A 16,757-nucleotide genomic window follows, 5' to 3' on the forward strand; every position below is an offset into this window, starting at 1 on the left:
TCAGTTTAAGAATTTCTGTTGTTTTAAGTGTTAAATTCGTGCATATGCAACCAATATGACAGTTAATTTTAGAAAGAATTTAACAGGCAACACAAACAACAAATAGGATGGTTGCGGGTTGTGGGATTTCAGCTCGTATATTAAAAATAGTTTGGGATTATTCATTATTCATTTGATAAAAATGATCATTCGCTATATGCAATACAGAATACAAGTTTTGTAAACTTAAAATGTGACTACCTGAAAAGTATCAATTATCTGTGACCTAATAAGTTTAACAATATTCATCCAAGCGTAAATTTTGTCACATTGTTTCACTAGAAGAGGTGCGGATAAATTTATGCATATTTAATTTGATGAAATTATTGATTTTTCTACAAATGTATTCTTATCAGAAATTTTGATGGAGATTATCAAAAAAGTCTATTTACGCCTTCAAATAGTACATTTTTGCTTGCTAAGCGATTGATTGTCTCTGAATTGTCTTTAGATTCTTTTCAATGTTCCACATTTTCATTTCCTCATCTGTTAATCTGTTACTAGAAGTGTGATGTAATTTTCTGGATTATCTAAATATCTTTAAAGATAATCCACATTTCGTAAATCCAAAACTAACGGAGATTAGTCTTGTATTATCGGCATTTAGCAGGACTACTCGGGTTTGAAAAGTTCGCAAACTTTCTGACCCCCGCAAATTAAAAACGCAGTTTGTTTTGTTGTGTTATCTTTTTAGAACAATATGCGAGCACGTGAGCTCATTTCATTTAATCTTCCCACTGAACTTTGGACTTCTGCAATTCCAAAATGTGCGATAAAAACACCACAACTGAAACATTTCATTTTAATGATTAACACATTATTACAAAAGCATGCAAAAGTATTTTAATGGTAATTATAATTTTTTAATACTTGGTCATGTACGACCTGCTTATTTATTTATTGTAAACGTAACTTTCAGCTCCTCCACGTCCAAAACCAGTAGGACCAAAAAGGGCCGCGTAGCAAGGCTGGTTGCAGTATGGCTTTCCTTCATGTTCGGCATGAGATCCTGGAGTCAGGGTCTTGTTGCATTTTTCACATCGCAAACATGCGGAATGCCAGTCTTTACCGAGCGAGGTTTTGCGTTCGGCTGAAAAAGATAAGAATTTATTAATGCAATTATATAAATGATAACTTGCGCTATTTTATCTTTATTGTTATTTACACGGATCAATGTGGGATTTTTGCATTATCAAATGTTGCATCCATTAGTTAATTATAATGCGAAGTTTTTTACACCCCGTTTCACTAATTTCGAATTTTTTAATACAGCTCAGCGGGGATTAGCAGGATTTTAAAATCAATACGTCCTTAGAGAATTAGCCGCAGTATTTTCCACAGTTCCCCACAGTTTGATAACTATTTCCGTGTGATAACAATGTCCAGTTGTTAATATTCATGAAGGCTGGAAAATCATTGAGTCAAGAATCATGTCCGAAGGAAGTAACTGTTATGTTTTATGTCTACGAAGTGTGTATACAAATTATTACGTCAACTTTGTAAAATGCCAACTAAAGATGGTGATTACTCATCTCTGGTCAACTGCTAGATCCGCGAGTGAGATGAGAGGAAGATTTGACCACTCTCAAGGTTGAAAAAATCAGGAATTTAATTTTTCGTCTTTATCATTGTCGGAGTTGAAATATAAGCTAGACATTTTGCAAAGTAAACAAACACTCCTTTTATGGATGTAAAAGTCAGCAGAGCACTTCCTGGCTGTTACTATCAGTGGTACTAGTAAATGACAACATTGTAACAATGGCTACTTTTTTCGGATTTTTCCGATACACGTATTTGCACTAAAAGAGTCCTCACTCATGTAAACAAAGAGAAACCGTACAAAAAAGTACAAAAAAAAACACGACCTACTTTTGACGAAGAGTACAATGTTGACCACACACTGTAAAGGAAAAGTTTTAACGTACTGTTTACAGGTGATAAAATAAGAGAACTGTACGATAAGCTCCTTTGGACTTGAGTTCATACTAAAAACATCATTCTTTAAAACGCTGGCACAAGTAATCCGCAAAATGTATGCACAAAAATTAACGGCAAGATGCCACAGCATAGATAATCGTGTTAGTTTTAGTACAAATATTTGAATACTAACCGTCAGTACCACACAGTACTTGTTATAAGAAAATAATTAAATTACCAAAGACTATCGCGCTTTAATTAATCAAAAATCCATACCAAAATACACAGGCTTTTCGCATTTCGGGCAGTTGGGCATGTTTGGAACCGATTTGTGTCGACCTGAACACCACAAAGTACCAACTTCGACTAAGCACTGCGAGTAACAAACGCAGGTTTTACTTAACCAGTGTTCGATTTCATTCGTTGCACCGCTGGGAAAGTGATGTAATTTGTAGTGTTTTGCTATTAACGCGTATGTCTTTTGTGATTCAGAGTAGAAAGTACACGTTTTCAGTTTCAATATTTCGGCCTGTCGTCCTGGAAAAGCGAGAAAGTTGACGGTACTTAAAGAAGGATCGTTGCGATATGTGGAACGTAATATCTATAATTAAAAAATTGATATTATTACATAGTAAAATTGGTCGGAGTTAAAAAGGAGACCATGATCTCACAAACAAGGTATTTGTGTGCCTAAGTTCGTTAACTGTCGCGTTGATAAGACTGATAAGAAGAGTTTGAGAATGTTACTGAGCGTAGGACTGTTTTATAGAACGGGTGATTTGGCAGTTTGATTATAATTATTTCTTCACCTGTTTCCGGAGTTTAAGGTGAAGGTAGTGAAGGAGCTTTTCTTGCCTATTTTGGATTTATATTTTATTTACGTTTCTCGAATACGTGATAGAGAATAATATCACAATTACAACATAACAAGTGCGTAGGTGTCTTAATAAATATGAATCATATTTATGTTATTGACTCATTTTATTATACTTTCTTTAGGACTGACGTACTCAGTGGATCTTTTCACAAGACGGTACTTTGTACTTTTCTTTCTGGAAATTAATGAACTGTTAATACCTTTGTTTATCTTAAAAAAATAAAATCATAAAAAAATAAATAAATAAAGATTGTGCTTAGAACTGTAGCTATTTATGTAATAAGTACATAATTTAGGTCTTTGTGGACGAGCCCTATAGTTCATGAAAGGGCGAACTAGCGAGGCCAAACAATAGGGCTAGTACGAATTACATACCAGGCTTTATTTTCGATTGCGGTGAAAACAATTTTCTATCAAAAGAATTAAATTTGGCATATTTAAAGTGCGCCGTTTTTAGTTTAAGTGAAAAAAACTTAAATCGAGCATAAAATGGAAGAAATGGGTGAAATTACATCAAATGCTAAGTTACAACGCATTCAGAACGTTAAATTGTACTTTGGCATTAATTTTTTAATTATTTAACACTGACGAGCACCCGTTTTACTCATTACGCACGCTGTCGATACAGAGCCACTTTATGGACGCTAACGATATTGTAAAAATATAGATTATTATACAATCAGACATAAAATCAATTTTTTTATTTAATTTTATTAGAAAGAATTTCACAAAAGTAAAATTCTTAAAATAAAAATTACGCCTCAGAATTGACTTAGGTGAATCAAAATAAATAAAGTACACCTTAAACTCACAACTTTTATAATTTAAATTCTTGAGGATTTTTTGACGCGTACCGAACATTTTTAACGGGCAATAAATGAATAAGGCAAAACTACTTAGTACTCCTAACTTATTATAAAATATAGCTTGGCTATTGGTAATACTAAACTTTCTGTAAACTTCATAAGTACTCGTGTGAAATAATATCCATACAAATTAATAAATAAATATATTAAAATAAATGTGAGTACAAAAGTATAAAATTCAGAATTGTAAAGTTTTCATTTAGTCCTCCCGCTCTCTCCAAGTGATTCTGGTAACCCAACTTTTAAACTTGGTATAATCTCAGCATCTCCTTCTCCAGTTCCACAATCATTTTTAGGAGAAACTACCTCTTCATCACATCTAATCGCACACTGACACGTCGCCTTGGCTCTTCCACTTTTAACACTACTTGTGTCGCTCCTAGCAGTTGGCAAATCTCGAATTGTCTCGACTTTGGCACAAACTTCAGCTTCATTTCTCTCAGAACTTATCGCACATTGACACATCGCCTTGGCTTTCCCACTTTTAACACTACTTGTGTCGCTCCTAGCAGTTGGTAAATCTCGAATTGTCTCGACTTTGCAATCAACATCAGATTCTTTTCTCTCGGAATCAACTACTGGTTTATCCTCAGCTGTTCTGTCCTTAAATAGAGCTTCAGGACACTGCCAAATAAAAATGCTGCCGGAGCCTCCAGTCGTCACGATGTACTTCTGATCGGGGCTAAAACGCGTAGCTGTGATGACCGCGGAGTGTCCTTCTCCGATGTGAGTGGTAATGCCTGTACGGTACTAATAAGAAATTAAAGTTTCGGAGTGGTAACTTCACCTTTTTGATAGTCCCAGAGTTTAACAATTTGATCGTTGCCACCGGTGACGAAGATCCTTCCATCTTCGGAGATATCAAGTGCGTTGATTGCTCCCGACTGTGAACCTTCCACTTCTCGGACAAGAGTACCATCGAGTACTTCCCAGTAGGATAGCTTCCGGTCGGAGCCTCCAGTTAAGATCTGAACATCGGTCGGGTAGTACCGAGCACACATGAATAAAGTTGTACCAAACATGATATGTCGGCGACATTGACGGATCAAATCCCAGATTATACATGTACCATCAGTACCAGCACTGACAGCTTCCGTTCCGGCTTTGTTGATGTCAACAGCGGAAACGGGAGCTTTGTGTTCTTTCAGCGTGCAAATGAGCTGCTGGCGGTACGGAGAAACGGACCACATTCTCACCTAAAATTTATATAGGCGATGGGTCAAAAAATGGTGATTTTACCTGTCCCTCGCATCCTCCGCTGACTAAAAGATTTCCTTCGTGGTTTGTTGCGAGAGCTGATACTCCTTTGTTGTGTGCGTTTAAGATTGCGTAAATTAGTCTTCCAGTTAGTGGAGTGAAAGATCGGATAATTCCATCGTTCCAAGCTGTGAGTATGGATTTTCCATCATGCGAAAATATCACACTCGAACAGCTGAAATTTTGGACTTTGATTCGGAGGAGTTCTTGGCGGGTTCTTATTGACCAGACGCGGACGTCATTTTGCCCCGCTGTTGCGAAGACTTCAGAAAAGTTGCTGAAACAGGTCTTTAATGTCACGGTAAAATTTTCTTTAGTGTTTTTACTATGGAAAAGCCACGTCGTAAATCGTTGAACCATGACAAGTTACGGTCAGCTCGGTGTGAAATGTCTGCATATTGATCATGTAGACCTCACAGTTGACCGTCGCGGCTAATATTACAGTGTCTTTCTTCATTAGTTGTAAAGACGTGACGGCCGAAAAGATGTTAGTGGTTTTGAGCTGGAATCAGCGTTTAGAAACTGTTGGATTGATTTTAAATTAGTTACAATTTTGAGAGTTGGCACGGATGGCATCTTCACTCTTGGATCGACTTCTTTTCCTGGAACATACTTAGATTCTTCAACGAGTTCAACAGTACCGTCCCCAGCCCCAATGAGGAGAGGCCCAGCAAACAAGCGCTTAATCGATTTCACCCCTAAACTATACAAGTCGACTTTTCCAGCCGGTAACTTCTTTTTACTGATTCTAGTGAAGCATCCAAGAGTCGCCGGTTGTTTCGCTGGTATTAACACATCTGTATCGTGATGGTAATTCAAGCGAACTTTCAAGACATCTCCTGTGGTGGTACCGCAGTAGCACATTTCATCCCTTTCATTCACGTCCATGCAGAGAATAGTTCTTGTGAGTTTCCTGGTGCGGATATCGATCGAGTGTACTTTTCTAGCTTGTTTATCGACTGTCCAAATCGCGATGTGGTTGTCTCCACCAGTCATAAAACACGGTCCTCGTCTGTTCATACTCAAAATAGTTGTCGCGTCTCCTTGAATTCCATGTGCAACCGCGGAACCACATATAACCTGACCTTGGGTCACGTCCCATACCACCAAAGAACCACAATCGCGCCCACCTATGGAGAATAAGTACTCGTCGTTACTTGAAAAAGAGACGGCTTCAACACGGACTTTGTGAAGTTCATGCTGAGAGATGATGGCTTGTGTCTCGAAATCCCAGATTATGACGCGAGCCTGTCAATGTAAACTAATTAAAAGACTAAAAAATTATTGAAACTACTTTAAATCCGATGTGGTTGATTTGACCACTCGCGATATATTTCCCCGATCTGGAGACATCGATGGCTGAAATGGTGTTAGTATGACCACTAAGAAAAAACTGTTCTCTTGTGCCCAGGTTGAGAATCGTCACTTTATTGCCTAGTGGAAAAATCGCGTGCTTTTCGTCGGGATGGATCACAAAACCATTGATGGTAGTACCTTTAAAGTTACATCAACATTTTGGTGGTGATTTTTTTAAACTCACCGTCAAAACCGATGATGCCGTGCACTTCCAATTGTCCGACGAATCCTTCCAGGAGTTCTGTTTCTGGTTCGGACATTTTTAGTCAACGGAGTGAAAATGTGGTTGTTATATTTGAAGTGACAGAGGGGTTGTTATGGTGAACACTTTTGAAGTTTGGTCAATGGAGACACGGGTTCTTCCACCCAATTCGGTGTTAAAAAGCGTACATTTAAATGTATTGATTGTTTAGATTATCTTTGGTATGTTCATAAAGTGAGACGTCTGTTGGAGCGAGTGACGTCAGAGTGATGTAGTTAACACTCTGAGATTCGCCAGAGTGTTGTTGCGTTTATGAACGGTTTCCGTGGTTATTTAAATGTTTGAAAATAGGTACATCACCTACATACAAAACGCAATTTTCGCGAAAATTCATCACAAAAACTATGGCCAAACTTCTGATATCGATATCTCGCTTATTTTTTAGAATAAACTTAAGTTATTATACATCAGTGTACGCAGAATTTTACGCAGATTTCAAATCTGGGATTTAAATTCAGATCCGACAACAGATAACTGAGTTATGGCCGATCAAAGTTTCGGAAAGTTGATTTTCAATTTTTCTCATTTTTCGTAATTTTTAACGTTAAATATCTCGGAAACTATTTGAGATATTGAGATGCGGTTTGCGCCATTCTTTTTCTCAGCTCATTTTACGTTAGAAAATGTTCTCAAAAGCCCAAAATTTGATAGTCGATTTTTCGTGAAAAAAAATTACGACTCAAACGATGAAAATTTTTCTTTTTTTTAATTTTTGGCCAGAACTCGTAAACGATTTGTCCGATAGATCTCAAATTTGGCCAGTAGATAGACTTTGAGCTCCTCTTTCGACTGATGTGTAATTCAATGCTATTAAACGTCGTTTTCATTTTGGAAACATTGATTGAAAATCACCCTAAAATGATCTTTCCAAAACAGTTTTTGGCCAATACCTGGTTTATTTATTGCGCAAACTCAACAAATTTGGGTCTCATTTTACGTAGAATTTTACGCTGAATTCAAAAACATGATAATTTTTTAATTTTTGTCAACAAATAACCGAGTTATGGCCGTTTGAAATTTTGGGTTTTCGCCAGAGGGCCAAATTTTCCAAGGTTCAAAACAATTCATGCTCGATATCTCGGAAGCTATTTCAGATATTGAAATGCGGTTTGCGCCATCGTTTTCTTCGCGATTTTTTACATAAGAAATAGTTCTTTGATTTTTCTACAGTCGAAATTTGCAAATTTTCGCAAAAATTCATGACTAAAACTATGGCAAAATTTCTGATATCGATATCTCGCTTATTTTTTAGAGTAAACTCAAGTTATTTACATCTGTGTACGCAGAATTTTACGCAGATTTCAAATCTGGGATTTAAATTTAGATCCGACAACAGATAACTGAGTTATGGCCGATCAAAGTTTCGGAAAGTTGATTTTCAATTTTTCTCATTTTTCGTAATTTTTAAAGTTAAATATCTCGGAAACTATTTGAGATATTGAGATGCGGTTTGCGCCATTCTTTTTTTCGGCTCATTTTACGTTAGAAAATGTTCTCAAAAGCCCAAAATTTGATAGTCAATTTTTCGTGAAAAAAATTACGACTCGGAAACTATTTTAGATATTTAGATGCGGTTTACGTCATCGTTTTTTTTCGCGATTTTTTACGTAAGAAATAGTTCTTTGATTTCAGTGCATTTGAAATCCAAGACATTGCGCATGCGGAGCGTTTTTCATCGGGTTTCTGAATCCGTTTCGAGCACTCTGTGCGTTCTTAGCGTAGTATTTATGAATGCTCAAAGTCGAGTGACAGAAAGCATTGCGCATCTTTATAAACGCTTTTGTGTCACATTTTACACAAACTTTACACAAGAGTGGTTTTTATGAACGCAGCCCTGCGGAAAACATAATAAACAGGTGCGTGACATTAAAAAAGTTTTAGTAGCTCGAAAAAATCGTTTAAGTTTAGTTTATACGTATTATTGTGTGGATGCATGATTTGTTTCATCACTGCTGTAAAAGCGGATTTAAAAAAAGTTTAATATTTGTAAGAGTAATTAATTTAGCTTGATTTAGAGTTAGACGACCAATTATACACCGAATTTTGAATTACCCGCTGTTGATTTTGACACTTTTGACAACTTCACGACGCATGCGTCCTATTCAAATTTCAAGTCCTTTTTGAACCGTTTGTTTGTCTTCAATTTCGTGTGATTTTCCTCTTAAATTGAGATAAAAGAACATTTAAACTCTACCAGTGATGTCGGACTCTTTGGAGGCAAACATCCTGAAAGTAAGAACTTCCTATGTCTTTGACTTAACTTAATTTTTTCCACTTTGAGCAGTCCCTTGAAGACAACTTGGAGTTTTGTCGTGAGCAAACCCGCAAGGCTACTTATAAGTCGTGGGTGTTCAGTGACGATGCGTCATGTAGTGCTGCAAAGGTGAAATTGAAGAAGAGTTGTTTTTGTTATAATGATTTGAGTTTTTAGATGGCAGAGGCTGGTTTTGTATTTGAAGGGAGTAGGACTGAGCCTGACGCTGTAAGGTGTTTCTTGTGTAATAAACATTTAGATTGTTGGGATGAGGACGACGATCCATGGGCAGAGCACCGAAAGCACGCCCCACAGTGCTCCTTTGCCAAGCTGGACAAACCAGAAAAAAGTCTCACTTTGTCAGAGTTTATAGATATAAGAAATGAGTTCATTGAGCGTTTTGTCAAAGATTTATTAACTGAAGGTGTTGAAAAAGATAAAGCACAGTTTGAACGAATCTTTGCTTTGTTCTCTAAGTTTCTTTGATAAGACTGTTATCTTAAAACTTGTAAATCTAATCTTTAATCAATATCTTGCTTTATTTTTAATTGTTTTTGTAGTATTAAAGTGAATTCCAATAATGAAAGTAGTATTAGTTCTATGTTTGTTTTTCTGTGGCTCAGCAATCGCATTGGATTGCTACACATGTTCTGTTGGTGAGCAAGATGCCATCAGAACGTGTGTTGATGCTCCTCAAAACCTTACAATTACTCATTGCAACAAGAAATATTGTACCGTAATAAGACAGGAGTACTTGGTAAGATTACCACTATTAAAACTGTTATAAAAATTTTATGTTGTTTAGGATCCTGCAGACAAAGTCGCATCCATTTATAGAGGATGTGAAGATAAACCACTTCACATGAATGAGATCATAGAAGATGAATCTTATAGGTTTTATTACACAGCTTGCCAAGATCCACTCTGCAATGGAGGTACTGGAAAGTCTGGAGATGGAGGATCTGACAAGACCAATTTGGGTGACAAATCCACATTGATTGTTCCTGGAACTGGCAGCGCAAATTCTTATCAGATTTCCGTTTTCGTAGTTTTAGTGATGGTGGCGTTATCTTGGACCCTGTAGATACTTTAAAATATAGAATTGTGTATATAATAGTGACTGACTCTTAAATTTTGGTTCTTTTCTCCCTTCCAGAGGTCCTGGAATCTGTATTCTCTGAAATTATGCAGAATTTACGAGGATTTTTATAAAACCATACTATTTGTACTACATATTGTCTATCGAGCTTCTTCGGCATTCTATTCTCATGGTATTTATTGAAAACAAAGAATTGCATTTGAATAAAATCGCTTATATTAAATAGCTATAAATATAATAATATAAGAAATATATTAAGATAAAAAGAATAAAAGTATGTTAAAATGGTTATCAAAATCATGCTTCTGTAATGCAAGCCTCTAAATTAATTCTTAGATTCAAAACTAACTTGTATCAAGTAGTTTATATAAACTTGGGCAATATCATAAACAATATATTCATTGTACTCCAATGACAATGAGGTGATGCCTTCAAGTTTTACCTCTCGCCCAAGAGGTACTTCCATTCCTTTATAATATATATAACCTTCTGGGTTAGGTATCTTTGTACCTAACCCTTTGGTACTATGCTTTCCATCGGACAATTTTTCCACATATTCAAAATGCTTTTTCTCGTACATCTGTAAAATACAACCGCATATAACCGGGTTGGTGTTTAAAATAAAAAAAATCTTACATCCCCCAATGCGACATCACACAACAGAAGTAAACCAGTAGGGTTAGCCTTGTGGTCAAACAAACAAGTGTACTGGCCCGCTTTCGAGACCATATCAGCAAAGTAAATGCCCTTGCCGAACATATAACCAGTGTAGGGGGCTTCAGGTGGAGCAATCTGCAAACCCCGAGACAAAATACCCGCGAAGTTAGTCGTGCGCGAGCCGTGCCACAGTAGTTTATGATTGTGGAGATTTTTAAATCGTTGGAATCTCTCTTCTTCTCCTTCGCGTTTAATAGTGAACACTTCTTTAATGTTAATCTTGAAAGGATGTGTCGAACCGTGTGTGTTTGTCAAGTATTTTTCTATAATTTTGTATTCCTCCGAGTGTTTGTCGAGGACCTTGACTTCTGTTTTGAGTTGTTTGTAGTATTCGTCCACTGTGTTGTCGCATTCGTGCAAAGCTTTCATTAAACTGTAGCCTATCTCGATTTGGCGAAGGCTGTCCAACATTTCGAGTTTTTTCTGGAAAAATAACAACCAGTACAAAAAGGTGCGAATAATTATTTTACCCACTTTAATGTCACTCGTTTCTTTGAGTACCACAGGATCTCCTCTCCCAAAAGAGTGAGGAATCAAACTGTAGAATCTATTAGAAGCATCAATAAATGTTTTTTCAGGTGCCCCTTTCTCGATGAGATGTTCCAATTCAAGAAGGACCCCATACGCTCTTAGAATCTGCTTTCCGCTGAGTTTACCAAGAGGCATTTTCCCAAGATCTAGTTCAAACTTCAGCAATTCTTTCTCCATTGCATCTACATCAAATATCATGTTCATTAAATTTTGAACGGGAATAGCTAGAGTTGACCTGGGATCAGGAACTTGAAGTGGCTTCGGCGGCTCGGGATAACTGACGTCCTGGATAGTATAAAGTCCACGAATCTTTTGGAAATAATGTCGATATTTCCATTTATTCCCGGTTTTTTCTTCGAATAATTGACAAAACGATGATTTAGCCTCATCTAGAGAGTCAAATGGGGTTAATTTCGCATCGCCGATTTTGGTCCCGATGCGACCCCAGGAACGGTACACCCAATACTTATTTCCCGTGTTTGATTCCAGGAGCTGAATATTGTAATAACTATTCTTTTTATTTTGAACTTCGGTTCTAGATAGAGAGGCAGTGAATTTATCCGAATTATCAGAATAAACATGAGCCACGTGCTGTAAACCTGATTTTGGATCCACGACTGCGCCATTTTTCACAGCCAAAATTACAGTTTTTTGTGAAACAGTTTGATTTTTTGCCACTTGTACTACACTGTCCATTACATGATTCAGTCTATCCTGTAGAAGAATCATCAGTGGGTATACTAAATTGGAAGTTGCTGCTTACAACTGATCCCCAGTCACAAATACATCTTGCTTCTACCAGTTCTTTAATTTTTCCCTCATATTCAGGCGCCTCGTCAACAAATTCCTCTGGAACAACATGTACTTTGGTTCTTCTAATTTCTTGCATTTTGTCGTTCATTTCTGTAATGTCGTCAAGTGAAGCAATGCCAGCCACGACTTCACGACTTAAATTTCTGGTAATAACTTGTCCGCCCATGTTTTGAATTTGTTGCTTTAACATTTTTTCGGTTCTTTTGGGTTTTCCGAGAATGATGAATTTCATTTTGTGAAGAATTTTGGAGTTTGTGGGTCTAAAATTTAAACTTTTTAACCAGAGCCGATAAGACTGGAAGTATTTACTGATGTGGAAAGACACGAGTTCTTCGCACATATTTATAGTCGTGGAAATACGAATAGTTCTTAGAGATGCTCAAAGGTATTTCGAACGAACGTCTTATTGGTTCTCTGTATAGAGTTTTACATTTTGTAAATGGTAAAGTACTTCCAGTGCACCTGTAGCCAAATTTTTCAAAAATTAATGGACCATATCCACAAACACCACAGTGATATAAAGCTCCGAAAGTCATGCAATCTGCCAGGAAGTCTAAAATCTGAAACCCAAAATATCAAAACGAACCTGGAGACAAAACTCACATCATCTTGATTCCGTATGAATTGTTGATTGTGATTTATCAACTTTTCTAACTCTCTTTTGGACAAATGTTTCAACGCTTCTCTGTGTTTAAACAAAATTTCATTTTGTTCAAAATATAATTTAGATTCTTCTTCTGTTAGTCCCTCAACAAGGTCCAATTTTGCTTTTTTGGCAACAGGGTCATCCTCTTGCCTGCAGATATTTTTTAATGAAAACAAGGTTGAGTTGTTAAATACTTCTACTTACAATATTTTTCTCACTGCTTCTTGATCTTCTTGTTGCAAACTCTCGAATCCTGTTAACTGATCTATAGAATTAAAATCACCAAAATCAAAACAAGAGACGTGATGCCAATGGTTAGTCTTCTCGCGAAAACGGATCTTTAACAGGGACAAATGTATTGTTTAGTTTTGCTGAAGTTTCATGTAACAATAGCAATAATACCAACCTCGTTTTTCAGTATTGTTTCCTTACATGTTTTACAAGCAGCTCGTCCAGTTTTCGCATTCTCTATGAAGAAGTTTTCGCTGTTACATTCATTTCTTTTCCGTTTTCTAGATGCATCTGTTAAATTGATTGTTTTATGTGTTAAACTTTACATTAAAACTTAACACAACTCACTCAGCCTTTTTTGGATTTCAATTTGATCATCAATGTGTAAACTTTCAAAATTTCGGACATCGTTCTTCGACTTTGGGCGGCGTTTGTCGAAGAAACAATCGAGGTGATACCAGTGCTCAATTTTTTTGTCAAATCTGGTAGCCTAAATTAATAATTATAGTAAAAATTATAAACGATTTCAGGTGGAGTTTCTTACCCAAATTCTGTAGGCAAGTCGGAGGGTTTCTTTCTGGATAAAATTTTTGCATCCTCTACATTTAGATCTTCCACTTTTTGCATATTCTGCACAATAATGCAGATCTTCAATCGTGTTCATTATTAGGATTAGTTTGGGAAGAAATCAAGAAATGGTGAACGCAGAAAAGGCGGGAAACCACTCATGCGACAATCAGTTTTACGTCATTTATTGATAACGGACTGGCAGTTTGAGATAACTGCAGCGTGAATTTGCATTCAAAAGTGAGCAGTCTTGCCACTTTTAATAATGTATATGCAATATCAATTTCCACATAAACCTAAGAAGCCTTGACCTTTAAGGCGGGGCACAGTGGTAACCCCCAACGAGAAAAGAGAAAGTTGTGAGGGTGGTACCTGTGAATATATTTTTTTTACCACATTTACTAATGATTCTCGTCTCAACTAATGTTTTCCAGGATTCTTTATTATTGTAAAGGCATTGAAGAATTAATTATTAATCACTCTGCGATAATGTCACATTAGCATGAGTTTAATGAGTGAATAATGAGAAGAAAGCAGAAGAACTGCACCACAAGTACTTATTATGAATTATTATTTACAATAAACAAAGCAGGGTTAGAATAGCCATTGAGGAGCGTGTAACTTACATGTTTATAACAGAACAGGTTATTGTATTATGTAAAAATAGTTTTCACAAAGGTAGACAATCAAAAATACAGCATTACTGGTGCCGCAGTACCTTATCGTCACTACTGATTGAAGACCCATTTCCTTTTCCCTGGATATGTAGAGGAAGCAATAAGGTGTAAAACGAAGTGTATTTAAAGTAAGATTATATTTATAACAAGTGAATAAGGCTAGAATAACAATACAAGATAGAACAGTTCAGCTTAAATCCTCGGGGTAAAACGGACTTCCACTAAATACTTAATGTTAATTTGTGCGACGTCATAGACAATATACTCGTTGTACATCAACGTCGCTGGACTGTTTTCAAGAACAATTTGTTTCCCAAGTGGTACTTCAACTCCATCATAAACTACAGCATCTTCAGGATTTGGTACATTCCGACCCAAACCTTTAGTGCTGTGCTTTCCTTCTGGTAACCTCTCCACAAACTCAGCTCGAGTTCTTTCGTACATCTAAACCCAATCATTAGTTTTTTACACCCAAATTTGAACAACTTACCTCTCCTAATGCGACATCACATAAAAGAAGCAAACCAGTCTGATTGTTGCCGAACGAACGGCAGTACTGTGCCGATTTCGAGACCATGTCTGCAAAGTAAACGCCTTTGCCAAACATGTAACCCGAGCAGGGGGCTTCGGGTGGGGCAATACGCAACCCTTGTGATAAAATACCCGCGAAATTGGTCGTACGTGAGCCGTGCCAAAGCAGTTTATGATTGTGCAGATTTCTAAAGGCTTCGAATCTCTGAGCTTCCCCGTCGCGTTTAATCGCGAACATTTCTTTGATTTCAAGACCGAAGAAATGTGTGGTTCCTTGGGTGTTTGTAAGGTACGTTTCTATCATCCTGTATTCCTCCGAGACTTTCTCCAGGACTTCGATTCCCGTTTTGAGTTGATTGTAATGTTGATCCACTGTGGACAGTTGTTTGGTTAAGTTGTAACCAATTTCCATCTCCAGGAGGCTCTCCAACATTTCTACTTTTTCCTGCAAAATCCCTGTAAGACCCAACGAGTGTTAAAATTCAACTCACCTCAATAACTCTCGTTTCGTTGAGTACCGGAGGATTCCCCACACCGAAAGAATGAGGAATTAAACTGTAGAATCTATTAGAAGCATCGATAAGTGTAGTACCACCTTCGTTAGCATCAATGAGATGCTGCAGCTCGGTCAAGACAGCAAAAGCGCTTCGGATCTGCCTCTCGCTAAGTTTCCCAAGCGGCATTTTCAGGAGGTCCAGTTGAAATCTTCGCATAGCTGCCGTCATAGCATCCACATCAAATATGACCTTCATTAGATGTTGAACGGGAAGAGACAAATTTGATTGTTCATCTGGTACTTTCAGACGTTTCAACGTGTTGTTGATACGTCCGTAATCAACATCAACGAAGTTATAAAAGCCGGGAATTTTCTGGAAAATTTGCCGGTCTTCCCACTTATTCCGCGTTTTTTCTTCGAAGAGTTGACAGAACAACAACTTCGCCTCGTCTAGAGTATCCAGCTCGTTTAATTTGTTGTCGCCGTATTCGGTACCGATGCGTCCCCAGGAACGAAACACCCAGTAGTCATTCCCGCGGTTTGATTCCAGCAACTGTATTTTGTAAAAGGTGTTCTGGTTGGTTTGGATGTCGGTTTTGGACAACGTGGCGTTGAACTTATCAGACTCTTCAGTGTAGACGTGGGCGATGTCTTCTAAACCAGAGTCGGGATCCACCGCGGTACCATCTTTGACGACTAGTCTTACTGTGTTAACTGCTCGAGAGCCCCCAAATATTCTTCTGTACGTACACACTCGTGACAATACGCAATCGAGTTGCATCTAAAGTAACAATTAGCGGAATTACTGCGAAGAATTCGTACTCACGTCAGTGCCCCAGTCACAGATACGTTTCGATAGAAGCAAGTCACGAATTCTTCCCTCATGATTCGGAACCTCATCAATGAAATCTTCCGTGACGACGTTTATGTTAAATTTCTTGATGGCTTTCATCCTGTTGTTCATTTTAGCTATTTCTTCAGGTGAAGCTATAACTGCAACTATTTCATGAGCCGAAATTTTTGTAACGACTTGTCCGCCGTAAAAGCGAATTTGTTGTTTCAACGCCTCTTTTCCTCTGGTTGGGTCTCCGAAAATGATGAATTTCATTCTGGAAAGAGCGCGCGATTCTCTCGCTGCTTTAGAGAGGGGCCTAAAATGTAACTTCTTTAATCAAAGCACAGAAAGAGAGACTATTTACTCAGGTGTGTGAACTTCGATATCAGGAGCCTGTTTAATGACACGAGTTCTGGTCACGAACTTATAATCCAGCAGATGTGGATACTTCGCAGAGATGTGAGGCGGAATTTCAAAGGAAACTCGTAACGGTTCTCTGACTCGTGTTTTGCACTTGGTCCATTCAGTCAAGCTTCCGAGGCACACGTAAGCAAACTTCTCAAACACCAACTGGCCGTTCTTGCAAACATCACATCGTACCAACGCTCCGAAAGTCATGCAATCGGCTAAATGATCCAAAATCTAAGGAAAATATTGAAATTTTTCTTACGATAGTACTCACCCTTTCAATTCCACGAGGAACCGTCTGGGAGTTGTACTCCAACAGTTCTGTCAACTCATTTTTGGTCAAACTCTGTTTCAACGCATCTCTGTGCTCAAACATGA

The 16,757-nt window shown here is 37.5% G+C and overlaps 6 protein-coding genes across 6 annotated transcripts; 2 read left to right on the forward strand and 4 right to left on the reverse strand.

The window, feature by feature from the left end:
- Positions 1-827: 827 nt before the first annotated feature.
- LOC148179701 (cysteine-rich protein 1-like) lies at positions 828-2,469 on the reverse strand. Its single transcript, XM_088029267.1, has 2 exons — positions 2,233-2,469; positions 828-1,129 (listed from the first exon to the last, which is right to left on the reverse strand). Exons 1-2 carry the CDS (start codon positions 2,270-2,272, stop codon positions 933-935), a joined length of 237 nt encoding a protein of 78 aa, XP_087885393.1. The 5' UTR covers positions 2,273-2,469; the 3' UTR covers positions 828-932.
- Positions 2,470-3,894: 1,425 nt separating this feature from the next.
- On the reverse strand, positions 3,895-6,582 carry LOC148179702 (cilia- and flagella-associated protein 52). The gene is made up of 7 exons (XM_088029568.1): positions 6,497-6,582; positions 6,251-6,450; positions 5,506-6,204; positions 5,283-5,458; positions 4,939-5,233; positions 4,487-4,895; positions 3,895-4,439 (listed from the first exon to the last, which is right to left on the reverse strand). Exons 1-7 carry the CDS (start codon positions 6,570-6,572, stop codon positions 3,895-3,897), a joined length of 2,400 nt encoding a protein of 799 aa, XP_087885694.1. The 5' UTR covers positions 6,573-6,582.
- A 2,060-nt stretch (positions 6,583-8,642) lies between these two features.
- On the forward strand, positions 8,643-9,429 carry Det (baculoviral IAP repeat containing deterin). Its single transcript, XM_088029640.1, has 3 exons — positions 8,643-8,806; positions 8,859-8,957; positions 9,006-9,429. The coding sequence occupies exons 1-3, from the start codon at positions 8,774-8,776 to the stop codon at positions 9,312-9,314; spliced, it is 441 nt and encodes a 146-aa protein (XP_087885766.1). The 5' UTR covers positions 8,643-8,773; the 3' UTR covers positions 9,315-9,429.
- On the forward strand, positions 9,315-9,948 carry LOC148179704 (uncharacterized). Its single transcript, XM_088029639.1, has 2 exons — positions 9,315-9,585; positions 9,634-9,948. The coding sequence occupies exons 1-2, from the start codon at positions 9,409-9,411 to the stop codon at positions 9,910-9,912; spliced, it is 456 nt and encodes a 151-aa protein (XP_087885765.1). The 5' UTR covers positions 9,315-9,408; the 3' UTR covers positions 9,913-9,948.
- A 177-nt stretch (positions 9,949-10,125) lies between these two features.
- Positions 10,126-13,910, reverse strand: LOC148179705 (poly [ADP-ribose] polymerase 1-like). Its single transcript, XM_088050416.1, has 10 exons — positions 13,410-13,910; positions 13,214-13,355; positions 13,041-13,156; positions 12,839-12,972; positions 12,592-12,784; positions 12,298-12,548; positions 11,939-12,248; positions 11,119-11,889; positions 10,564-11,067; positions 10,126-10,507 (listed from the first exon to the last, which is right to left on the reverse strand). Exons 1-10 carry the CDS (start codon positions 13,527-13,529, stop codon positions 10,253-10,255), a joined length of 2,796 nt encoding a protein of 931 aa, XP_087906542.1. The 5' UTR covers positions 13,530-13,910; the 3' UTR covers positions 10,126-10,252.
- A 420-nt stretch (positions 13,911-14,330) lies between these two features.
- On the reverse strand, positions 14,331-16,755 carry LOC148179706 (poly [ADP-ribose] polymerase 1-like). Its single transcript, XM_088029569.1, has 7 exons — positions 16,654-16,755; positions 16,336-16,613; positions 15,963-16,287; positions 15,132-15,917; positions 14,600-15,085; positions 14,384-14,553; positions 14,331-14,337 (listed from the first exon to the last, which is right to left on the reverse strand). The coding sequence occupies exons 1-7, from the start codon at positions 16,753-16,755 to the stop codon at positions 14,331-14,333; spliced, it is 2,154 nt and encodes a 717-aa protein (XP_087885695.1).
- Between the last annotated feature and the right edge of the window lie 2 nt (positions 16,756-16,757).

The sequence above is a fragment of the Gnatocerus cornutus genome, chromosome 2, assembly GCF_029298725.1.
Source record: "Gnatocerus cornutus isolate USDA-ARS CGAHR chromosome 2, icGnaCorn1.1, whole genome shotgun sequence".
NCBI lineage: Eukaryota > Metazoa > Arthropoda > Insecta > Coleoptera > Tenebrionidae > Gnatocerus > Gnatocerus cornutus.

Excerpts from the sequence above, each read along its gene's own strand:
- LOC148179701 (XM_088029267.1), bottom strand. The coding sequence starts at position 2,272 with ATGCCCAACTGCCCGAAATGCGAAAAGCCTGTGTATTTTG. Across the intron at positions 1,130-2,232 it reads CGAAAAGCCTGTGTATTTTG|CCGAACGCAAAACCTCGCTC; the intron begins GTATGGATTTTT and ends TATCTTTTTCAG.
- LOC148179702 (XM_088029568.1), bottom strand. The coding sequence starts at position 6,572 with ATGTCCGAACCAGAAACAGAACTCCTGGAAGGATTCGTCGGACAATTG. Across the intron at positions 5,459-5,505 it reads CCGTGCCAACTCTCAAAATT|CTCAAAACCACTAACATCTT; the intron begins GTAACTAATTTA and ends CGCTGATTCCAG. Across the intron at positions 4,440-4,486 it reads ACTCTGGGACTATCAAAAAG|GCATTACCACTCACATCGGA; the intron begins GTGAAGTTACCA and ends AGTACCGTACAG.
- Det (XM_088029640.1), top strand. The coding sequence starts at position 8,774 with ATGTCGGACTCTTTGGAGGCAAACATCCTGAAA. Across the intron at positions 8,807-8,858 it reads TGGAGGCAAACATCCTGAAA|TCCCTTGAAGACAACTTGGA; the intron begins GTAAGAACTTCC and ends CACTTTGAGCAG. Across the intron at positions 8,958-9,005 it reads CGTCATGTAGTGCTGCAAAG|ATGGCAGAGGCTGGTTTTGT; the intron begins GTGAAATTGAAG and ends TTGAGTTTTTAG.
- LOC148179704 (XM_088029639.1), top strand. The coding sequence starts at position 9,409 with ATGAAAGTAGTATTAGTTCTATGTTTGTTTTTCTGTGGCTCAGCAATC. Across the intron at positions 9,586-9,633 it reads TAATAAGACAGGAGTACTTG|GATCCTGCAGACAAAGTCGC; the intron begins GTAAGATTACCA and ends TATGTTGTTTAG.
- LOC148179705 (XM_088050416.1), bottom strand. The coding sequence starts at position 13,529 with ATGAACACGATTGAAGATCTGCATTATTGTGCAGAATATGCAAAAAGT. Across the intron at positions 12,249-12,297 it reads ACTCGTGTCTTTCCACATCA|ACCCACAAACTCCAAAATTC; the intron begins GTAAATACTTCC and ends TTTAAATTTTAG. Across the intron at positions 11,890-11,938 it reads TTTGTGACTGGGGATCAGTT|GATAGACTGAATCATGTAAT; the intron begins GTAAGCAGCAAC and ends ATTCTTCTACAG.
- LOC148179706 (XM_088029569.1), bottom strand. The coding sequence starts at position 16,755 with ATGTTTGAGCACAGAGATGCGTTGAAACAGAGTTTGACCAAAAATGAG. Across the intron at positions 16,614-16,653 it reads TTCCTCGTGGAATTGAAAGG|ATTTTGGATCATTTAGCCGA; the intron begins GTGAGTACTATC and ends TATTTTCCTTAG. Across the intron at positions 16,288-16,335 it reads ATCGAAGTTCACACACCTGA|GCCCCTCTCTAAAGCAGCGA; the intron begins GTAAATAGTCTC and ends GTTACATTTTAG.